The 23766-nt window shown below is 39.1% G+C and overlaps 1 protein-coding gene across 1 annotated transcript in view; it reads right to left on the bottom strand.

The window, feature by feature from the left end:
- The window catches only part of ofcc1 (orofacial cleft 1 candidate 1), a 73341-nt gene that overhangs the window by 43938 nt on the left and 5637 nt on the right, over positions 1 to 23766 (bottom strand). The window contains exons 5-15 of the mRNA XM_026292851.1: positions 23569 to 23650; positions 21653 to 21877; positions 21256 to 21353; positions 16277 to 16400; positions 14848 to 14942; positions 12702 to 12944; positions 9333 to 9481; positions 9046 to 9160; positions 7931 to 8252; positions 2649 to 2740; positions 742 to 887 (exon numbers count right to left, since the gene is read on the bottom strand). Of these exons, the coding sequence (XP_026148636.1) occupies positions 742 to 887; positions 2649 to 2740; positions 7931 to 8252; positions 9046 to 9160; positions 9333 to 9481; positions 12702 to 12944; positions 14848 to 14942; positions 16277 to 16400; positions 21256 to 21353; positions 21653 to 21877; positions 23569 to 23650 (1691 nt within the window). The remainder of the gene's footprint in view (positions 1 to 741; positions 888 to 2648; positions 2741 to 7930; positions 8253 to 9045; positions 9161 to 9332; positions 9482 to 12701; positions 12945 to 14847; positions 14943 to 16276; positions 16401 to 21255; positions 21354 to 21652; positions 21878 to 23568; positions 23651 to 23766) is intronic.

Consider the following 23766-nt stretch of genomic DNA (forward strand, 5'->3'; position numbering starts at 1 on the left):
TTTCTGTCTCTCTCACCCACATTGACTTCCCGTCTCTTTCTCTCTCTCTCTTCCAGTGTAATATGGTGTGTGGCAATCCCCTCCCCTTAATTTAGTTGACGTTCAAATAAAGACAAATACCTGTGACTTTTTTGTTGAAATAAGCAATTTTGCTTTTAGCCTATTTTGATGCTCCATGGGCATACTCTCCTGAACCTTGTTTCTTTTAACATATTTGGCGTGTGTTTGAAATTCTATGCTTCCTGCTTTGTTTATATTTCATATATCAATGTTTTCTCATTAAAATCAAATGCTGTAAGCCACAGTGAAGAGGGGAAAAATAACAAACCCCTTTTGTTGTATAGAAGTAGGAAACAACTAAACTACCCAGTGACATTTTTTTAAAAAGGAAATATAAAGTAAAAACTGTTATGAGCTAAGTAATTTACCTGCTTTCTCACAAACTTTGTTCAAGGCGGCCCCAGAAACTTTTCATGTGAATTGTTTATGATGACAAATTAAAATGGAGCTGTGCGTGATTAAAGCTATACAACCTCTGTTTTGTTAGGATTTCCCACTAAAAATCATGTGACTACTGTATCTGTATCTGTACAGGAGGTGTTGTAGGCACATTTTGTTGTCAGCATCTGTCTGGCTGATGCTGGCTGTGAGGCAGAGAAACCAGTTGTCACCCACGTTCTTTTTTTTTTTCACGTTTGAATTTTGCAAGGCTGAGACAGGATAATGAGTCGTGAGACTTACTTTAGGGAGAATGTATACTCCTCCATCTCCTCCGCAGAGAGGTTCTCCATTGAAGGCTGCATCTTCTGTTTGTCTGCCTGCCGAGGCGGTGCGCTGCTGCCGTTCATGCTGGGGCCACAGCTATTTGTCTTCTTGATTGGCTTCTTCTGTGAGGAGCAGAAATCGGGGAGAACACATGCGGATGTCATTTGTAATCAAAGCAGGAAACAGGCCTCTGAATTTATCTTGGGGGATGCACACGGTGACAGTGACAGTATGCGTGGCACTTTGGAGCCTCTCCTATATCTCAGCCGCGCCTCAATTGACAAGAGACAAGAATGACGGCAAAATCGCATATGGCATGCCATCATTCAAGTTGTGTTCATTTAGGAAACGTGAGTACAGTGACGTGGTGTTAAATATGTGATATTTGAGCAGCTGGCGCTGTATTTTCCACACAAGTCGTTTACTGTCATCATCATAAACACAGTCAAATGGAGTTAGGAAGTGGGGTTTTAAATATTTCACCAAGGTACTTGGGAGCAGATATTATTTGTTAAGCCGCCAACATGTTAACAGCTTGCTTTCCTTGGCCTTGTCAGCCCTGCCTGTGTTGCCCTTGGGTGGGCTTAGTGCTTTTCTGCTTGAAGTTGTGAAATACTTACTGATGTATGTTAATGAGATCCACAGTTGGAATAAGCAACCTCTCTTTTCTTCCATCCCTCTCTCACTCTACCTCTCTCCATTTCATTTTTTTATAATTTCCTCTACTCCATCTCTCTCTCTCTCTCTTTGTCTCTCCCTCTGAGATAAACTAGGCTCAGGAAGTAGTAAATGTGCAGGGCCCCATAAAAGCTCCATCCGTTTTCATAGGGCAATCTTTGCCAAAGCTAGGTTGGATTCCAGAGTGATGATCACAATAAAAAGGTGGAAAGGAGCAGGAAAGAAAGCAGTGAGAAAAAAAATGCGGGATATAAACTGCAATGTTCTCTGGTGTCTCCCCACAATAAATTTAATGCAATACCTTAAGAGCAGATTCTGTATATAGCTGAATTCCTGCCCTGTGGGCAAAGTGGTCGCCTGGAGAAAATTCATTTTAATTAGGCCTGCACTGCAGGTTGAAGGGTTGAAATCTGATCCCTAGCACTCCCAGTCTGGGGCAGCTTGGAGATCACTCCACTTAATCATTAGACAACTGGGTTCCATACCACGACATTTGACAGAATGAGCAAGGTTTTAAGGATAGGGCCAAGAGCAGAAGAGAAAACCCGTCTACAGAGGAAATAAAACCTTATATCAACAAACTCATTTATTTGGCATCAGGTCATCACTGATTAATGGTGGTCTGAAGAGCCACGAGTACGTCAGAAGGAGGAGGTTGATAAGAATAAACACTTGGAGGTAGAAGGAGAGAAGCAGGAGGGGAGCATACGCATATATGTGTGAGAGACAGAAGCTTGATGTTGTTCATAGGCTTCTAACTGCCTCAACAATAACATCACAACAACAAAAGGCAGCACAATGGCAGGGGCGGACCAGGAGGCAGCAATGCCAGATCAGCACACACAGTAATTTTGCAATTACCACTTCAAAGTATGGCAGGTAACATGCAGGCTTTGATTAATTTAGCTTAAGTCCTCTGTAGCACAGGAAGAGGCGTGTTTAGTGTGGCTTGGAGAAAAAAAAGGGAGGCCTGGCTGGCATTGCTGATTTCACAGAATTTGAGCTGCTTTGGCTTGTCAAGCAGATCAAAACTGGCTTTGAAGGCTGAAAAATACCTGTTAGTGTGAAATGTATTTTGACAAATCTCAGATAATAAGCCAGGGAGGTGTGTGTAGGGGTGCAGAGAGGGGTGGGAAGAAAAGGAGAAAATAGAGAGGGTTCTCATTTAAAGGGTGGGAACACTTCCCCTTAAATCACTGAGTTACCTTGTAGAGAATCCCACCCTCCGCGGTCCCCCTGCATGGATCACTCTTCTCTCTTGCATTTCCAGAAATGGCTCCGGAGGGGGAATTCTTCCCTGCATCCCAAAAAGAAAAGTAACGTTCAGTGAGTGTGAAAAAAACACTAAGGTTCATGTGTGTTTTTGTTTTTTTTTTTTTCTCAAGCAATCATAGTGAGGATCACTGGTATGAGAACTGATAAAATGTCTGAAAAACAATAATGGAAATATTTCATTACAACATTTAGTTACACAGCATTAATATAAAAAGGCAAAAGCTTTGTAATTGTGCATAAAATGAGAGAGATTACAATTCACGCAGAATAACTCTGCTGTTTGCAGTGAACCAAAAAAATCAAATAAAATACTCTTTGATTACTGGATACCCTGCTGCAAGTGTTGCTTTTCTCTGGTTTTTCCTACTCTAGAGACATTTTGGTGTACTATCTGTGCACTTATTTTAGAGAGGAGCTTCATTTGCACAAGCACTTCTGACTTCTGCAATTTCAGAAATGAACCTTTCTAACCACAATGCTGTAGCGTGTGCAATTAGAAATGACAAAAAGTCAAAATAAAAAAAATTAAACTTGGTTGAAATATATTTCCTCATTTTACTCTTTAAAAATTACTTTTGAAGTGTTTTTCATCCTTACCCTCCTTTTTCTCTCTACGAGACAGCTCACTCTTCTTTTTTTTTTCTTTTTTTTTGCTGTAATTTAAATGGTAAGCTGCCAGATGTGTGTCTCATGCTTGAAGAGTCGGAGATCTGCATTATTTAGCATATTAACAGTCACAGAATTTAAAAAAGGGTTTCTGCGTCGCCTGGAGGTTGTAATTAAGTAAACCTTAGCTTAATACATGTAAAAATCTCACTATGTGAAACTTTTTTTCCCCCGTGGAACCAGTCACATCTATATAATTCATATGGAAACATATGCAATGATAACACATATATTTTTTTCTGTGGGATTAAATATAACTGTAATAATAACCTCAATATGAGAAACACATCAGAAATCCTTATGATGGCTAAAAGAAAAAGCTGAAATCTCGTGATAAAATAATTTATATGTATATATTTTTATGTCATTGCATAACTGTAAACTCAATTTTGTGTCTGGGCTAAGGTTTCACATAATCTCATATTTTAAGTTTACAGTTTAAATACATGTTAGAGTATTTTTAAGGTTTTTATTATGAAATGCACTATGAAAAAAATACTACTGCTACTAATACTACTACTAATAATAATAATGATAATATCAAGTGGAACATATCTGAGAATGTGGTCAGTTTCCCACACTATATTCACCAAGAAAAAAATAATGTGCATTATGGATTATTAACTTCTGTATTCATTTCATAGTTTATTGGTAAAACTTTAGGCAGAAGTGCACTTGAGAAAATATTAATCTTCAGCAAAGTAATCAATTTGTGTGTTTTTTTTCTGATGGTGAGACAGAGTAAAGCAGTCATTTGTCAGCTGCTTTTGCAAACACAGTCACACACACACAGACACACACACACACACACACACACACACACACACACACACAGATCCTAGTTTTCATTAGCAACAACAACAGCTTCTATGGACTTAAAGAACTGGATCATAATGGATTAAGACACTTTCCTAGGCAGCACAGTCAAACACATATGCACACACCAGGTCCCACTTGCTAATGCGCAGATGCTGTGGAACCAGAATGAGTGCGGAGGCAGCATCGACAGTTTCGACAGCTGAGGGCTATGTCCATGAACTCAGAGTGCTGGAGTTGCCACAACTTCAGCCTCCCCGGGCACTCAAGGCCAACAACAAACTCCTTGTTGTCCCCTGTGCTCTGAGCTGTGTTAACACCAAAACACACACTGTATTCTCATCCAGTGTGTTCACCACATTAACGCACCCACACAGGACATTAAACAAAATATTAACATGTAACTTCTGTAATCTAAACACTTCATAATTTAAAAATACAAATGAGTTGGTTCTACAAATGCACAACTCAACATACTTATTTTCTCTCCTGCCTATACACAAAAACAGGCCCAGAGAAAAAATAAACTTGAGGTCAAGACCCCATCATTGTGTTACTGGTGAGATGCAACCAGACTGAGATCACAGTTCTTGTTCAATAATTACCTGATGACTGGATCAAAGTTACAGAGGGATAAAAAGTCAGTCACCTGTGGAATACCTGTGAGTCCACGTCACAGTCTTTTGTTAAGGTTTTGTTAAATTTATTTTCTATAACAGACATTCAATGCATACTTCATACTTTCATACTTACTGGTGAAGTCTGTTGGACTGAATCACACAGGCTGCACTCACTTATCACATAAAAAATATGAATTATCAGTTTGTAGGCAAGAAACTGTTACTTTTGGGTGCATTTATCCCATATGCTCTGTATTTGCCCCCCACATGTGGTCCTTAAGGCTTGTTTACCACACCAACTGTGTGGGTTTACTTGTGTATCTCTGCAAACAGTCTTCAAAGCCTGAATCTATCCATTTGGAATCCGGACATTGTTGAATTAATCAGCAGGATTCAGAGTGCAACTGATTGAGAGGATATGATGTAACATTGTAGTCTAAAACTCGGATGACTGGGACCAGCCTGGAGGGGAGCACATCCTGAAAGTGCAGGGCAGCGCTCCAAAGAAGACATTAGATGAGGAATCCTCGAAATCACTATCCATGCTCAAGGGGATGGGTGTTATGTTGCGTTTGTTAAAAAAATAAAATAAAATAAAAAAGGCAGATAAATAAAGCGGTGCTACAGTTATGGCAGAATCATCTGTGTACTCATAGTGATCCACTAATGTCGATCATGAAACAAGACTCTAATCTAATTAGTCATTTGGGTTCAAACAAACCCAGTGTAACTGGATCATTCAGTTAATGTGAAAGGTCACTTAACCTAGTGTGCCTCTAGCTAATCTCCACATTAAAAAGCCAAATTCTCTCCATTATGCTTGGACAAGTCAACTGAGGTAAATCAGAATTATAATCATCCAATGGCATGTTAATGTGAAACACAAAAACATCTATGGCCACACAGTAGCTCTTACAGTAAGCTTCTGATTTTTCAATCAAAATTTGTCAGAGTTATTATCTTGGATTGGGATGTCAGGTTTTGTTCTGTAATAGACACCTCACCATGCACTACAAATTTTCTACAGGGATTAATTAACTTAAGGCCTCAGGAATACAAACTTCCAGTTTCTCTGTCAGTGTCTGCTGTGTGTACATTGTTGCAGTGACAAGAGGTCTCCATATACTTGTCCTGATTCTGAAACAAATGGGTAATGAGGAAAATCCTGCCATCACATGTGCAGAGAAAGTGATCTCCATGAAGCAGACATCAGAAACAGAGATGCATGAAATGGGTAGAAAACGTCTGAAAACCCGAGACCTGACAGAGGGCTGAGGAACAGGGGATAATTTCTTCTTCTTTTCCTCGCTGAATTGGATTTCCATTTCTGGCAAGGTTAAAGTTATCCGTCCAATCACTCCTTTCAATCTTGACGTAATCTCCCCATCTGAATGCCATAATTCACTCAAGAAGTAATGCAACATGAACGGATCTGTATGTAAATGAGGCACAAACGTCAGGTTGGTTTAGGGAATGCCGGGGATGAGGTGTTGTGTAGAACACCTTTTGATCCATTATTTTACTTATGGATCAGGTTCACTTCCCAGGCAACCTCCTCACCTGGCTGCAAGTGTGTGTGCTGACATCCACGTCTGTGTGTGAGTCTGATATGCAGCCGTGTGTGTTGAAAAGACCTGGTACCTTTTACCTTGTGTGGCAGAACATAAATCTCCCATAGTGAGTGCCTCCCTCACACTCTCTCTCTCTGGAAAGTCAGTCAGTTCGTTGGGGACACTTCCCTTGTGGGTGTTAGGATCTCTGTGGGGGGTCACAGGTCAGCCAGCAGAGGAAGCGACAAGCTGTGAAATGTAAAAGACCAATTTCTTCCACATGTTTCAGTGCTGGGAGAACACTGCCAAGCTGTCAGCCGGCATCACGTTTAAAATGGGCCAGGGTGCTACCCAGCAGACCTGTCACAACTCATTTGTAATTAAAAAGCCTGTGTGATGTTTAAAGCAGAGCACCCGAGAAACTTTTGAGAACTGTTAAATAAAGATGAGCCGTGCCTGAAAAAAAAAAAAAAAAAAAGGAAAAGAAGGGGCATGTATTAATAACACAGAAGCTAGCCAGTCATCATTATAGTAGATCAATACCAACTGAGCCTGTATTTAACTCTTAGCCATGGCCAGGGTGTTGGAAAACTTTAAACTAGATGGAAAACAAAAGTAATATGTTTTTAAATTGAGAAAGTGGATATTTATTACTATTAACTGAAATCATTAGGCACCCCTGGATGGGGTAACAATTGTGGTATGACCTTGCCTGGGCTAGATAAGCAGGGCAACCATATCGGAAAAGTTCATCTTTGCAGCTGATGTACAAACATATAACTATTCAGGATCATGTTGGGGTTACAGCGAATCCCAGCAATGCACTATGAGTAAGAAAAAAAAAAAATAGCACTCGTTCATAACATAACATGGAAACATAATCATGTTCACACCTGGGAGTGTAAGTCTTGACCTGCATGTCTGGCAGGAAGAAACCAGAGCACCCAGAGAAGAACTTCACGAACGAGAGGAAAACATGCAAACTCCACACAGAAAGACCACTTTTTCTGCAAAGCAACACTAAACACCCAACCAGTGTGGAGTCAGTACAACAGTTCGTTTGCTACACAGTGTCATTTCACTGTGTCTTAGTGCCTTCAGGAAAATACAGATAGAAAAGAATAGATAGTGATAGAAAATGAATTTACCGCAAATACACCTGAAACTTAAGAATTTAAATAACTTTAAGACAATAATTATTGTTTTGAAGAACAGTTGCATTAGTTTAGATAATGCTTTTCATGAAGAAGGTTAGTTTACGTATCGAAGTGGTGTTATTATCAGAAGCTTTATCTGAATGTGTAACAAGTCTATCACCTAGATCTATCAGTGTTTGTGCTTGCTCCTTAAATATTTGCTTGAACTAAGACTAATGCTACAGTGTATCTGTTAGGTTTTTGCATATAATCTAACTGAGAAAACATCCTTTGTTTGATGTAATTTGTCTATCAAGTCTGGCCCACTTTCTTCACCCAACCCTACCCTCAAGCACATTTCCCTCATGTGTGAAGAACTGCTGTAAATGAGACCTGCCATTCTTCTCACCCAATGAACCCCTACCTGGCAGAGATGAAGAAGAACAAGCAGAAACAGCTGACAGGTGGAGAGGAGACCCCCAGTGAGACTGTATCATGGTGGGCTCTCCTGCTCTGCTGCTGTGGCCTGCTTGTGGCTGCTGTTGGTGGTATAACTGGGATTGGGGAAGCACAGGCTGAGGACAGAGCTGGAGCTGTGACGTAGGCTGGGGCTGGTGTGGCAGTTGGTCCTGGGGTTGGTCATGATGAACTTCAGGTCGGGGGGTCACAGGAGAGTTAGGAGGAATTGTTAATACAGTGATGCCATGTTCTGCCCCCCCAGATGTTACAGATGGGAGCCTCTTTACCTGAAACACAACAAACAAAAAAGAGATACATCTCTTTGTGTGTGTTAGAAGTCTACACATGGGTCGAGTGAACATTAATACACCCTGTTCATGTTACTGTCATCAGTAGTTATGTTCATATTATTCCACTGCATCACCATTGTTTGTGGGAAAACAGCATGTGTGTGTAATTATACAACAGGTGTTAGTGATCAAACTGCAGACATAGCCAATTATTAGTATTTGTTATAGTACTACATAATGGCATAAAATAATTCAATTAAATTAGAATATTCTACAACCTATTGTGCTGTACATTTGCAAAGATGTACAAAAATATGACTATTTACATCCCTGAGGAATCAAAGCAACTATAGACAGTAATAATAACACAGTAATACAAACAACATGCCATAAAGGACAAATAAAGAAACAAACACAAGACACAGAGCTTTGTTCTGGCTTTTAATTCAATTAAGATGTTTACTAATCTAATCAATGCATCAGCTCAAATGCATCTGGAAGATGTGGTTCTAGTTTGCTCTCTGGGGCCAATTTCCAATTTCTTTGTAAAAGCTTTTTATCATCCAAAATCCAACCCCCCATCTCCCCAGATTCACCATTTTACCTCCCAAATAATAGGGGAGAGTCAGTGTGATGGAAATGATACGTATGCACACATGCGCACCTAAACGCACACACACACACACACACACTTCAGGAAACTATAAATAATAAATAAATAACAAAATAAATAAAAATGTCCCAAACAAACGTCCGTACATGTTTACCAGTCACATGCATAAGCACAAACCTGAAAGTACAAGTTGCACAGCCAGTGATCTAGATCTGAAGCGATGAAGCCTTCAATTTTTTTAAACTGGTCCAGTTGTGTGTTGGGCACCCCCCTGAGAAGAGGGGTTTTGAACCTGGGTTTGATGACAAATAACCAGTAGTGGTCACTGTACAGTACCATGAATGATTAGTTCAACGAAACACAGTTAAATGAAATCAAAAGAGAGAGAAAAAGCAAACATATGCTGTTCAACATACATAATCACTGTGGGGTAATGGGGTAACTTTAAACTGCAGCTGACCCACCTGCCCGGGACCACACATAAGCTTGGCCCACACACAGGAAATGCTCCCCAAGCCACAGCAGAGCTGATGTGGCTGGCGTCTCCCGGTAGTGCGATCAATTGGAATATCAGGACCATGGTGGGGATGATCTCACAGGCTGCAGGTAAGATCTGCAGAAACACAGAAAGGCGCAAAGTCACTCAAACTTTCACTCAGGTGAACACACATGCCTGCAGGTGCATACACTAACGTACACACACACACACACACATATGCAGACACATTGACACAGAATATACGGTACAAGTAGTGTAAGCACGCATAGACTTGCTCACAACCACGAAGCCAATGACAAACAGACACTCAGAGGGTAACAAACAGGACAGGAGCCCTCAGGGAGTCACTTAATCTACATCCTAGACTTGAATCCTCCTTTAACTTATTTCCGTGTTCTTTTAGAGCTTTCTTAACTGCCATTCTTACCCGTCCAACTCAGCAAATTGCCTAAAAGGAGATGTTAGAGTGATAAAGACTGTCAGCATCAAACACAAGGTGGAGGAGAACTTGAGATTGCTGTTGTAGTCTATGAGCTGACAGTTACTGAATTTGCAGTACCGTAAAGCCACTATCAATCAAACTTTTGATATTAAGGATATCTTGCATGAAGCAAAAGTGTTAGTGGTTAGCAGTCAATGGCAAACACATACATTGTTATTTACCCAGAGAACAGTGGGTTTGCTTAAAAAATGAACTGACAGTGAGGTGTATGTCACTTCATCCATCATTCCACTGGGTGGAAATATTTTATCCCTTTATTAGTTGTAATGGAAAACGCAGAGGACTTGTTTTAACACATAAATCATGTATACCCCCCCCCCCCCCCCCCCCCCCCGTATTAATCTGCTTTTGGTATGCACCTGTGATATGATGGGTAGTAGTGTCTGACCCAGGACACAAATTTATGGCATAATATCACAGATTATGGATATTGAGAGTATTTCATATTATTCATTTACTGTAAGAAATATGACCTGCATAAATAGCAATTTGTGTGCATGTGCATGGGTATGAAGTACCATCATGTAGATGCTTGCATGTTTGTGTGTGTGGGAAGTGTTGCAGTGAGTTGTGTGAGGCTGGATGATAGGTATCAGAGGGTTTTCCTCTGTCTGCTGGATTGAGCCTTTTAAACCTTTAGAAATATCCTGCTCAATATCCTGCTTAATTAAGAACAAACTGATTTGAGAAAAACGCTAAATATGGTTAAAGTCAAATGTCTGAGTCATCCTGTTCAGTGACTACAACAAAAGGTTAAAAAGGGACAAAGGCAGAGTAAAATATTGGAACCCAAAATATTTTTTAATTTCCACTTGCTCGATCCTTCTTCCTTCCATTTAGTATTAAAAATTGGAAACTTATGGATCTTCTTATTTGGTGTAAAACTACACAAAAAACAGAGGCTCAACTCCTCTCAGGGGCCCTCTCTCATGCCAGTATATCCAAGATTTGACTGAACTGCACTGTTTCTATCTAAATCCAAAACCAGGCACACAAAGCAAAGGGTGAATAAAAAAGAGGGAGAGAGAGGGAGGAAAGGAAAATAAGCTCCTGGCTTCCTCCTACCATCACTAATTCCTCATTTCCTCTTAGAAGGCACGGCAAGCACTCCTAAAATTGCATGGTGTAGTGTGGGCAAGAGGAGAGAGAGAAAACAATCAAGCCAATCCTGATAGTTTTAGACAAATCTGATCAGCATTTCTCCCAGTATCATTCAGGACAACAACAGGTTTGTCTATGAAGCACAACCAAGGGTTTGTGGAGGAGAGAAGAGAAGGAAGAGTGACATGCAGCATTTACCATGCCGTACTTAAACCATTTTTACCTCTGAATCAGATCCCAGGTCTGCATTCAGTTTATGCCAGTTTTTACCCCATCCTTTATCTTTGATGGAAGCTGGAGACAATATTATCAGGATGCTCTAGTTCAGTGAATACACCCACCACCCCATTGGCAGTGTCCACATGTGCTGAATGCTCCAGCTAAGGCCTTTAGAGTTGCCATCAGAACACTGAAGAAGCCCTTTCTGAATCTGTGCAAAACTCTATAGGATCAAGAGGGACACTGGATTAAGTGGTTTGTGTTTTAAGGTTTCTTATGTGAATCTTTTGTATTCTACTGCACACATCATCGCTGAATGAACAAAAAAAAAAACTAAGATTTCTAATCCACTGGTCAATGTCAACTATCCAAAATGAGGATTTAGGTTTTTAAGATTAGTGCAGCCTCTATAGAGGATGTTTTACTTTACATCAAGCGGTTTAGGAAAGTGGTTGTGTAATGTGCATAGATTTCATCAAATATAATTTTCTGACGCTGGTCCATCAAAAGGGCCAAATGGGAAAACATGTTTAGTATTTTATTGTGCATTGGAAATGCATAAAAATATAATATTTAGTCTATTCTGAATAATTTTTCTATTTTTCCTTACATCCTTTTGATTGAGCTCAACTATGTTAAAGATGCTCAAAGACATGTGGAAAAGACACTAAAATTTTCACTACATTTGTACTTCATTTTCATTCCAATAAAACATTACTTCCTTATATAAATGAATAATTGATCTTGGGTCTGATTTACATGCATGGATTAAATGTCATGTTTGAAAAGTTGTTGTTTTATTCATATAGAGATCCCCGGAGAAAAACCTAGAGGCTGTGTGTGGCATATTTTCATATGCTGTCTTTAGCGGCAATATAATTTCTCATAACCCTTTCAATCTAGAAAATAGTCTGTCTTCACTGCAACTGATCAAACCAAGAGAAAGAGAAAGAAGAAGAACATTTCAAAGGGCTGTGGCAAAAACAAAAACTAAACATGCAATGTGGTAGCTTCTGTCATATTAGTTCAGGATATTTTCTTGTTTGCCTTTATCTGAGGGGACTTTTTGTTTTTAAGACTGCATTTTACACACATTTTCAATTGAAATCCAGATCAATGTCTTTGTCAGTGTGAATAAGTCTGTTTTAATTCAGGGTCATTCAGTGTGAAAACTGTTTTCAGTTCAGAGATGTTGTTACTCCCTGAAAAGACATTCAGGAAATAAAAACAAACATTCAAAGCAGCTTCTCCAAGCATCATATGCATAAAGGTGCAATATGATGAAAGTCTCAAAGCACAAGTTAATTCATTCTTATTGATTCTGTCATTACTTGGATGACAAAAGCATTAGCCATTTGAGGAAAGAAACATCTCAGTGGTACCTGTGTACTTTTTTAAATAACCAGTCACATTCATTCTCTTTCAACTCTGTAGTGTTATTTATCAATGTCAATACGGACTCATTCATTCATTCTTTTAGCATTTATCCCACCCCTTGTCAAAATTCCTCACCATGAACAAATTCTGATTAATGTGCATATCAGTATCGTAGAAACGGCCTCGGTGCTCAATTGGCTCAGTGGCCACCGACCACTGTTGCTTGTCTTTCTTAGTACACCAAGCCATGGCTGAGCCACCCAAACAGTTGTGAAGGGCCACACTGACACTGTAGAGGCCCTTGGGTAGTTTGTCTCTAGTGGCTCGTAGGCAGCGAAGAGACACTTCCACAGGCTGGGGGCTTCTTCTCTGGGTAACCTATAATACACGAAGTGTAGAACATAAGCTTTGACTGCTATATTTTATTGATTCTGCATTATTTCTAATATAGCTTTCTGTTGAACTAAAGTGAACTTATGAATGACATATACACAAATGTACAGAGAAAAATAAACAATACAGCCCCCTTTAATGCATTTCTTGTCTGCATGTGTACAAATAAAGAAGTCTAGAAGTGTATGGATATGCTGTATACCGTCACTTACATAAAGCAATGAAACAACCAGTTGTTTTACATGAAGTAAAACTTCTATAACTCAGAACAAGTACAGACTGTATTGTCTCACAGATCAGCTGATTAGAAAGAGAATGATTTTTACCTCATTACAGCCAACAATCTTAGCTTGATGGACATGGATACATATAAACAGCTTAAAAATGACTGATAATCATTAATAAGAGTCAGATCATGCTGACTATATTTGTTGGTAAATGTATCCAGTGTGCAACTGCTTATCAGCTGTATCACACTAATGCTGTTAATGTGTGTCAAGTGGATGTTACAATTTATCACTGAAACATCAACTACAGCATCACACACACCTGTAAAGGTAAACACTTCACCTGCCTCTAAGACAGAATTTGTTTACAGTGTAGGGTATATATTGACCTCAGTTGCAAATATCAACAGTTGTGTCATCTAATCTACCTCCTCCATCATGACCAAACAACGCTGTTTATGCTGTTTGGAAAGTCGCTATGTAAATAAAGTTTACTTATCACTTCCCCCAGTTTTCTCAACATCTCCTTATCTATACATTCTGTAGCTGTTGTTGAAATTACCCCATCCCTTCCTCTTTCATTTTGTGTCAGTGTAGAGAGCGATATTTATTACCCTTGGTTAGATTGCCCATTAGATGAAGGTTTCAAAACACCAACCTTCTGGTAGCGAACTCATCCCACTAACCTTCAGGCTACATCAGCCCACTTGTTGTTTATTTGCTTGTTTGTTTTGACATGTGCCTCTTTTTTAAAGCTTAAGATGAGTAATAGGGTAAGCTGGCTAGACAGTTTTGTTCCTTTTATTAAACATAATCAGAGAACAATATAAATACATATTCAGTCTTTTGTCCCCTATGGCATCTGTTGAACAGAACTGAATGAGAAGTCAATCTGGCTTAAACAGAGCCATTCGGTCCTTGTCACCAGTTTGGTGTTCTTAAACTTAAATACTGCAGCAGTACTGGCCCATTTTGTTTGGTTATTTTGACAAAAAGATTTGGATGGACAGAACAACATAAGCAACTTAAATTTCCAATTGGAAGATTGCTATAAAACAAAGTGAGCACGTTAACGCTCCATCCCTATCCTAACTGAATCCTTCCACTGTATTCACTCCATCTTACCCCATCCCATTACATCCTATCCTAACCAGTCCTATTCTATTTATCTTGCCTTTTTCCTATCTGATCATATCCCATCCCATTTGTTTATTGCCAGCCCACTATGAGCATCTCTTGATACCAAAACAACTAAGACAATCTAGAAATAGAGTAAATTAGTATAATTTAGGGCAAAGCAGTTTAACCCACACATCTCACATTGGAGAGGAGGTGAAGGAGGCCTCCAAACCTTTACACTGGAAAGAGGTATGCATGCAGACTGGAGAACAAAAAAATGAAGATGGAGGAGGAGAAAGGAGAAGAAAGAAACAAAGAAATAAAAATAATAACATCACACCGGTATCCAATTTACACTATGTATGTTCTTAAGACGTATTGTTATTATCTGGCCCACATACTTGCACAGACATCATAAGAGACAGTCAAGACAGCAAGGAGAAGGTAAAAGGTGAAGTGAGCCAATTTTCCATATCAGAGGTGGTTTGTTTGCCCCAAGCGTGAGTTGTGCCTAAAGTGCCATAACATTACAGCACTCCTACAGATGAGATCAAAGGCTCTAGCAAGGAATCCTCCGTGGTTTTGCTGGCAAGCGGCCGTCCTTTCGCTGAAATATCTTTTAAGGGCTTTCCATTGACTGATCACACAAAATGCATTCTTAATAGAGACAGGAAATGCCACATACAAAAACTTCCTTTCTTTCTAAGTATGGGCTAATATTCAGAGATTAAGCTTTCTCGTTAATTATTTTCATTTTAATTAGTAAATCTTAATTAACAATGAACATTCACCCTTAAAATTTTTTGGCTTCGGAATGAAGGAGGGGGGTGAAGAAAGAAGAGAATAAATATGACAATCTTTTTGGGACCTCCGGGCAGGATTACTGATGCAGGCTGCCTTAGTTATTAAACACGTTCTAAATTAAATGCCTCCATGAATTTTGCACAGAAATATATTTTCATAGTTTTGCATGCCAAATGTGACATTTTATATTTCAGATTCATCTCGCTGCAGTAATTTTAGGGAAATGTCATATAAACAAAGATTTTGTCATTTACCAAAGGAAATTACTATGCATGGCAGGTTTGGCCATTGGTTTCTCTCTCTCTCTCTTTCTCTCTATCCCTCTCCCTTTTTTTGCCCCCTATTCTGCCTGTGCCGGTTGTTTCAAGTCAGCAAGCCATAAAAAATCTTTATCTCAGTGAAACACAGCAATTTGGGAGATAATCGAATGGTGACTGGGGGGCACAAACGCCAGTCTGAGGAATTATACCACAATCTCCCCTGCATTTACAACCTTCCTCAAAGCCAGTTGTCACCCTGGAAGGAAAGCCCCTGACTGAAGATTCATTACATCTTTAAGCCAGCACGGTGGCATGGCAGCCTCATCCCCACATGCAACACAACAGTACACTCCTCCCACAGCTGGTGATGCTACCGCTAAAGCTGCAGCTTCCTCTTTCCCTCCCACTTGGTTCCTTTTTCTCTTCTCTCCCTCTATTTCTTTTTTTTTTAACTCCAAATACTCCTTTTTCTTCCAACTTCAAGTCATTAAACCACAGACTATTCATACAAAGCAGAAGTACTTATATAATATATTAAATTGTGTGGACGTATAGTTAGCGTACAATATAGGGAAGCATTTTGTTCAGTCTATATTGTATCTGTGTGAATGTGTGTAGGCATGTGCATAACAGTACCCATTGCAATGAAAGAAATTAAGGGCTTTGAATAAATAAAAAAAAAAAAAAAAAATCATTCTCCCCCTTCATCACAGGATTTCACATAATTACATCATTTGACTATTTTTGAAAATAACCCTGACTTTTTGGACATCTTTAAACATTTAAGGATCAATACATCTTTCCTGAGAAACAGCTATTTTTAGAGTTATGTGGCTTGGTGTTTATGTACTTTCTGTTTCCAATATGTGTTTTTCAGTCCACAGTCTCGCTGACTAACAGGTCTTACCTGCCACAGGGGCTGTGATACTGAAGAGGAGGATTCTGGGAGCTCTCTTATCTGACTGAATGTGGCCATCACTTCCTCCTGGCCTTCTCCTAGTGCTCTGAGTGATGGGCTTTCCATGGTTCTGCTGTTAAGTGCACAAACACACACATATACACCACACCAACACAAGAAGCTAACAACGTTAACAGCCACCTGCATTTTGGACTCTGTTGTTCCACTCCGTATCCAACAGCAGCTCAATCTAATAACACCACAACAAAACATTTTCCACTGGGTCCCACCCTCTCTCTCACTCTCTCTCTCTGCCTTTCAATCTTATCAGTGGTAATGTAATAAGCAGTTGCTTCAATCTGTCTCCTCGCCACCTCTCTTAATTCCTCAAAATAAAGCAATATCACAGAGGCCTTGGCCTGCCTGTGACTGGGGATAAGACACTTGTAAAAGGAAGGATAATTCAGCAAATAAATGCTCAGCATCAAAGGCAGGCACTGAGTCTTTCTTTCCTTTCTCTCCCTCTCTCCCTCCTCTCTGTTCGCCTATCAAAAATATTACATGTGCTTTCATCAGTTCACAACAAGACACAATGTGCTTCCTAATGCAATTACTCGACCTCCATTAAATCAGAAACAGTGGAAACAAATGAATTACACATTTGTTACAAAAACCACAAGTCAGCTCCATGTCTCTCCTCTTTATTTTTTTTCTTTCATAGGCGTGGGGAGAGAAAAAGTGAAATTATTTCTCATTCAATTTCAGGCAGATGTAGCCCTAGGTGATGCATAGAAAGTCTCCCATGTCTAATAGCCACCCACCATTGATATCAGAAAGAATTTACAGGGTTCAAGGCTGTTGAGGAGAGGTCATCTCACTAAACTCCACATTCATCTGACAGGGCTGGTGTCCGACTACCACCCACCCATAAAGCAACCAAACACAAGAGAAGGTACTGATGTCTACAGTAGTTTCTTGATTTTATCATCTCAGCCAGAATGGTAGTCTGTAATTACTAAAAACTTAAACATACTAATCTCATTGCCTCTGGGGTTCTTGCTAGAAAATATAATGTGTGATCTCTCACTAAAGTGGATGGAACAAGAATTTATTTATTCTATTTTATTATTACTTTTTTAAAATGTTCTCATATTCTTTTATATTTTGAATTACTGATGTACCTTTAGTATTTTATTGTTCATCTGTGCCACAATTTTTGAACAGTGTGCTCCACATGGACTGAAATGCCATATTTGCACTGATGGTGGTTAATGCACATAGTAGCAAAACCTAAACAAATAGTTGAAATGTGAGAATATTTAAGCTCAAGGTGGTGAAATATAGCAAAATGTAAATATAGTAACTCAACATCATTCGGATACCGTGTGCTTATTTGAAGACTCCAAAAGTTCTGTTTAGTGAGCTGCCTTTAAATAAAAACATTCACACTTATTTACAATCCCTAGTGTCTTTTACACTAATGATAAATCCACAGATTAATAATGATAAATCCACAGTTATTTAGCCTAGATTAAAGAGTGTATTGGAACACAACTGTTTGACATGGGAGAATGAGGTTTGAATCCCAGTTGTGGCCTACCTCCATTAGGCAAAATCCCACCTCAACACCTCATCCTGCCTTTTGCTGACATGAGAGTGATGCAAACTAAAAGAGTCAAGCAGGTTCAGGCGTTATCTGGATTAACACATTGAGTGGTCGCATTTGACGTTTTCTGTTCTCTGTAGGTTACTTCCAGCTCTGACCAAAATAGATAAGGCAGATAAGGCCTTGTGAATATCAATGCCACTGTCCTGGATGAAACCCAGTGTACCAAGGAGTACATCAGCAAGATGGCACCCAGACACAATCTGTGCTGAGTATGGGCTAGCCCAGGGGTGGGCACTAAGGGCCACGGTTCTGCTTGTTGTCCAACTATCCCTGCCCTACGCACTGTTTTTTAATTGAACACACCTGATCTGAATAATCAGCCGTGGGTAGGGCTGGGATAGTTGGAAAACAAACACAACAGTGGTCCTCGAGGAACATGAACTGCCCATCCCTGGATAAGGCCTACCCAAGTCCAGATCAGAGATACCCCTCAGACGGTTGTAGTGAATAGGGCAACAATCCCATGGTATTTCCAGATACCAGTGATGGTACCACCACTTGGGGCTTTATCTCCTAAACTGGGAGAGTGGCTCTAGCAGATCCTGAGAGCTCTATGTCCAGCAGAATGCAGTTCTAGGTACAACTAAGATAACGCACAGAACCCTCCCAGGCCTCTAGTTGAGGACAAAAGGTTAAGAAAGACACATACCAGAGTTAGGGGTGAGAAGGGAATTTCATATGGATGCCAAAAAGGTGAATACTTTCTGAATTCAAAGACCAGCTACTCTATTTTTATATCACCCAGAGTGCTTCTGACTCTGATGACCTTCGGTTTTATACAGTGTGGGTGATTCAGGAGCCCAAGTCATTTTACTTTGGGTATGTCATTTTAGCCATTTTGGCTCCAAAATAGCTGTGGAGCGGAGTTTAACAATTCTAATCATGCAGCATCAAACACAAATATACAGAGGCTTAAGAAAATACTTTACCACTGATGTAATGTATTCAGCTTGGGTTGTGCTTCTCTTGATGCCTCATCATAGTTTCTTTGTGAATGCGGCTCCTTTGAAATATATGGGATATGTTAACATAGAGAGCAAATTTGTTTAGCATTGTTAAAGTTAGTTAATAGACAGTTGATTACATTTAAAATACATAATCATAAATTAAAATGTGTGACTGTAGTAAAGCAAATACTTTGGTAAGAAATCCACATGTTATTTATATATGAATGGATTGGAGAAAAAAAAACTTGAATGGATGAATGGATTTAGCTTTGAAGTGACTCTTAAATTGCACTTAATCCCAGGTTAATGCCTTGAGGATAATATACAGTATAAACAATACATGGGCCTTTACCTTAACATTTCTGATGAAAAAGGCCATTAGTCTCTTCTTTCTGTTTGCCCAATCACACCTCTTCGGTGGTCCCTTCTGAGCGGCTTGCTGAAAATACACACAAATACACATGCATACTTCCTTGGGATGCAGTTTTATGAAACAGTGCAGTGCACCCTAATGGCAGAATTAAGCACAAAGAGTGACTGTAATGCAATCTGCAGGCAATCAATACTGAGCCAGACCCTAAAGACATGTGGCATTTGATGAGTATTTCTGCTGGTTTTACATTCTGTCAGCACATTCACACTCCATTCAGATGCATTGACACTGCTAAGTGACAGCGTCTCACCCTTTAGAGGCAAAATAGAGAAAGAAGAAAAACACTATTATTTTTAAAATAGATGTGAAATCTCTAGGGGATAATGTGCTTTCAATGGGAGGTAGGTGTGGAAACAGTAGGACATACATATTATGGCAGAATAAGATAACACTGATCCCAATACTGATACAGTACACAGTAGATGCCACTGATTATCTAGTGAGGGAGGATGAGTCAACTGTTGCTGTGACTTCCAATTGATGGTAAGACATTGTTGCACCATTTTTTCCCAATTATGTTTACTTTCTATTCATATAATTTCATACTCCTACTCTCCTTTCAAGGGAGATTATAACTAAAAATACACTGGATAGATGTTCTGTGTTCTGTTTACATATGCATTTATGTTTGGGTTTCTTTACAATATAGAGTTGCTAACACAATGGAAATCCCATGTTCTTGCATTCACTCTGTTTTCTGACTGATGAAAAACAGACATTTGTTTTAGAAAAAAAAGCTACAGATTTAAATGCTAGTTGAAAAAAACTCCTACTTCCTACTTGGAAAATAAAAAAGTAGTCACGCTCTATTTTTCCTGAAAAGGCCATAAGATGGGTAAAGAACCAAGAAAAATCTGCTTGTGTTAGAAACAAATATGTATAACAATGAACAACAAAGTTCAAAGAGAGAACAAAACTGTTTCCACAAATAAATTAATTGTGTGAGGATATCCTATTTAGACTAGATTATGGAATTGAAAATCCATGCGCTCATTTTTAGATGAGGATAAATGAGTTACCTAACCTCTGAAATATCTTCAGTGTGCTCTACATAAGGTAATTTCACATGAGTAGTTTCAGATGAGATTCAGACCATCTGCAATAAAATTAAAACGCAGAACTGCAGAATTTTACTCATTGTTTAATAAATCAAGTGACAATGAGACAGGATTCGGTGTCTTTCGGTCACGTAGAACAGGTAACCATGGAGGACATCTCAGCAACTAAACGTCTAAAAAGTGCCACATTCTTTTGCACAGTGAGAGAGAAGCAAAGAATGAGCAAAAATCTGAGTTAACATCAGTTTGACTTTTTGATATGAAGCTGCTTTAAAGGCAACCACACGACTCATTTGTAATGCAAACATGTTTTTATGGTAACAACATCTTATTATGGTCTTGAATTTTACCTTTATACTAAATTAATATGATTTTTATTTGAGAGCAATTTGAGCTTTGTGTAAGGTTAGTGCTTTGATAGTGCTCAGCTTGACTTGTTAGCTAAAGCTATCTTTAGCTTGTTGTTTCTGTTGTGTTGTTGTAACCTTGCATCCATTGTTCATGTAGTTGGGAAACAGGATAGGATGGCAGGAGCAAAGAGTGGTAAGGAGTGGCTTACAGTTTGTTTTGAGTCTCAGTTAACTGTTTAATGGCTGAAAAAAATTGTACCTTGAATAATTGAAGAGGAGAAAAGAAAGGTATGAATGAAAAACATAGCAAAGAAGCCACATAAACCAAGAAAGTCTATTAGTAAGGAAGTAACACATGCATGTAAGGAACACAGTGGCTTGTGAAAAGACAAAAATAGGTAGATGTAGATGCACACATGCACACACCCTATGTCCATTAGCCAAAGCCGGTGATACACAGCATAATGGACATGGCTGATGTGTAAGTGAATATGGGACGATGACACAGATACTTCTCTTTGTAGCCCTGACCTGCTGCAGTGAAAGGGTGCCAAGTGTGATCATGTCAGGCCGCACACGCTCTCTCAGCTGCTGGGCATAATGGGGGATCACCTCTTCACTTTGCCTCACTGTAAAAATAATTTAGTGCATAACAATTGAATATTTATCAGAGATGAAATGATATTGTAGCTTTATGCACAATTGTTTTATCATATTTACTGTAAATTTACAAATTTGTGATAAAATATTGTCCCCAAAAAACAAAAAAATGTATTCATCTTTTTAGAAAGATTCTTTATATTTAATGATCTTTAATTATTTATGATGATTTAATATTATATGTGCACAAAGTGTCATCATTTCCTAGCATAATGCTTCCTCCCCCATATGAAATCAAGTAGAAAAACAAATACAAGGAGATATTTACATTTTACAGTGCTCTCTCTGCCCATTACCATAGTTTCCACTTCAAGTTGAGCCTCTTCTTCTAGCCCAGCACTCGCTTCAGCCTGGGTTTCGGCAAATACATGGACATGACGGGGTTTGGAGCTTGAGGCATTAACTCCACCATGGAGCAGCAGTCGCTGCTGAAACACTGAATCACCCTTCATCACCTTTAACACCTCCTCATCCCTGGAGGTTAGCAGCATACCTGGACAGATATGGATCAGTGGGTATACACAGAAACACACAGAAGACATAAACATCAGAACATGCATATGCGTACTGATGGATGGGCAAATTGTGAACATCAAGCCCATACACTGAATAAAAAGCCTTTTCTCCACAATATGTAAATGTAGTAACTTAGAATTCATAGCTGAAAACGAAGCATCATCAACAGTAGCTAACCTGCTTGCTTTGTGTTGTTTCAGTTGTGCTGCCTAACAAGGTAGAAAGTATGAGGTATTCTTTGATCATCTGTGTGTTCAGCATGTGCAGTCCAATATGTGCAACAGCCAAAGCAGTTATCACTGCCTTATGCTTTTCACATACAAACTGATATCAAGTCCTGACGCCTCACAGAACGAACAGAATACCAGTTCTTCCGTCTTTCATCTCCAAGCCAAAGCCTTAGCATTTATCGAGATAAAAAAAAAAAAAAAAGTAACTGAAAATCTTAGACAGACAAGGGATTTCTCCAGGATTTTTTTTTTTTTTTCTGAAAAACAAAATATCTACAGTACTGGCCACTGTCCATTACATTAATACTTTGACATATTCATACTCTTTTCTTGTGAAATGTGTATGGTGCTTTGTGGCAGTCTGTAAAAGCAAAGACAAAAGCCTGAGAAGCAGTCACAAAATGTCAGGATCAGTACTGACATACATTGAGCTGTTTCTAGAGCGGCAAAAAAAAAAACTCATGGCCCACACCAGTGGGAGGCATCCATACAACAGTATAAGGTGATTGTCTTAACGTCTACTGTAGCTTGGTGATGTGCTAACTGGCACTCACTTCAGTTGGATGCCAACCGTACAGAAGTAAGAGCTCTCTCTCTCTTCCTCTCTCTCTTCCCTTCCCTGTCTATCAGCCTATTGCATGGAGAAACTGTTAATCCACGATCCTCTTTACTTTTTCTGTGGGATTTCATGAACATTCCCAGACAATGGATAGGGTTGCTAATCTCGGTGGTACAGCTAAATCCGAGACAATGCCAAATAATAAGAGCCAGCTAAATTCTACCGTGTTGAAGCGGGCCTAAACCCATCACTTGTGCACTGGAATTACAAGGGAAATGTGCATCATGTCAACAGGATCTGGTGTGACAATGCTAAGCTTAAACCCTCTCAGTGTTGCCTGGTTGGCTACATAGTTAAATGAAAATGAGCTAATGAGAAAAGTGTGGCTGTGCTTAGAAAGCAATGACCAAATGTGATGGTTCTTTTGCAGTCATACGCTCTGTTCTAGTCACAAATGCTTTCAGTGTTAATGGAAAGTGTAGCATATTATTTTTGGACTGGGATGTTTATGATTTAACCGTCTTTCCTTAAACGTGTACTGTCAGCTGCACCATTTCAATTGTAACTTTGGCAAATTGGTTTAGTCATGTGTTAAACTGAATTAATACATAACATCTTACCAATATTGACCATTTACACCTGTGACCAGAAAAGGAAATAATATACTGTAATCAGATCAAATGATCTTACTAGTTAAAGATGGTACATTGATTCAATATTGATTAAACAGTGATAATGAGGGATTAAACTAAAAATTACACATTACATTGCATTAGGTTTTAACTACTCTAAATTAAAGTAATCTAAGGAAATAGTAAAGTATCTGTTCAAAATTACCTATTCATGAATCTGAGTCTTCCAAATTACCAAGAAACATACCAGGAATGTCTGTAAAGGTACTGTCCTCATCCAGCAACGCAGCCATTCTTTGATACAGCCCATTTTCATCTGCATTTAAAATTCACAAGTCAAAACAATTATAAAATGAGTACATCTACAACAGTGCTGGGAAATTGCCTGGATTTGTGTGTTTCAAAATGACATTCTACTTATCAGACAAGTCAATCTAAACCGCAT

The sequence above is a fragment of the Mastacembelus armatus genome, chromosome 20 (genome assembly GCF_900324485.2).
Source record: "Mastacembelus armatus chromosome 20, fMasArm1.2, whole genome shotgun sequence".
In the NCBI taxonomy this organism is placed as follows: Eukaryota; Metazoa; Chordata; class Actinopteri; order Synbranchiformes; family Mastacembelidae; genus Mastacembelus; species Mastacembelus armatus.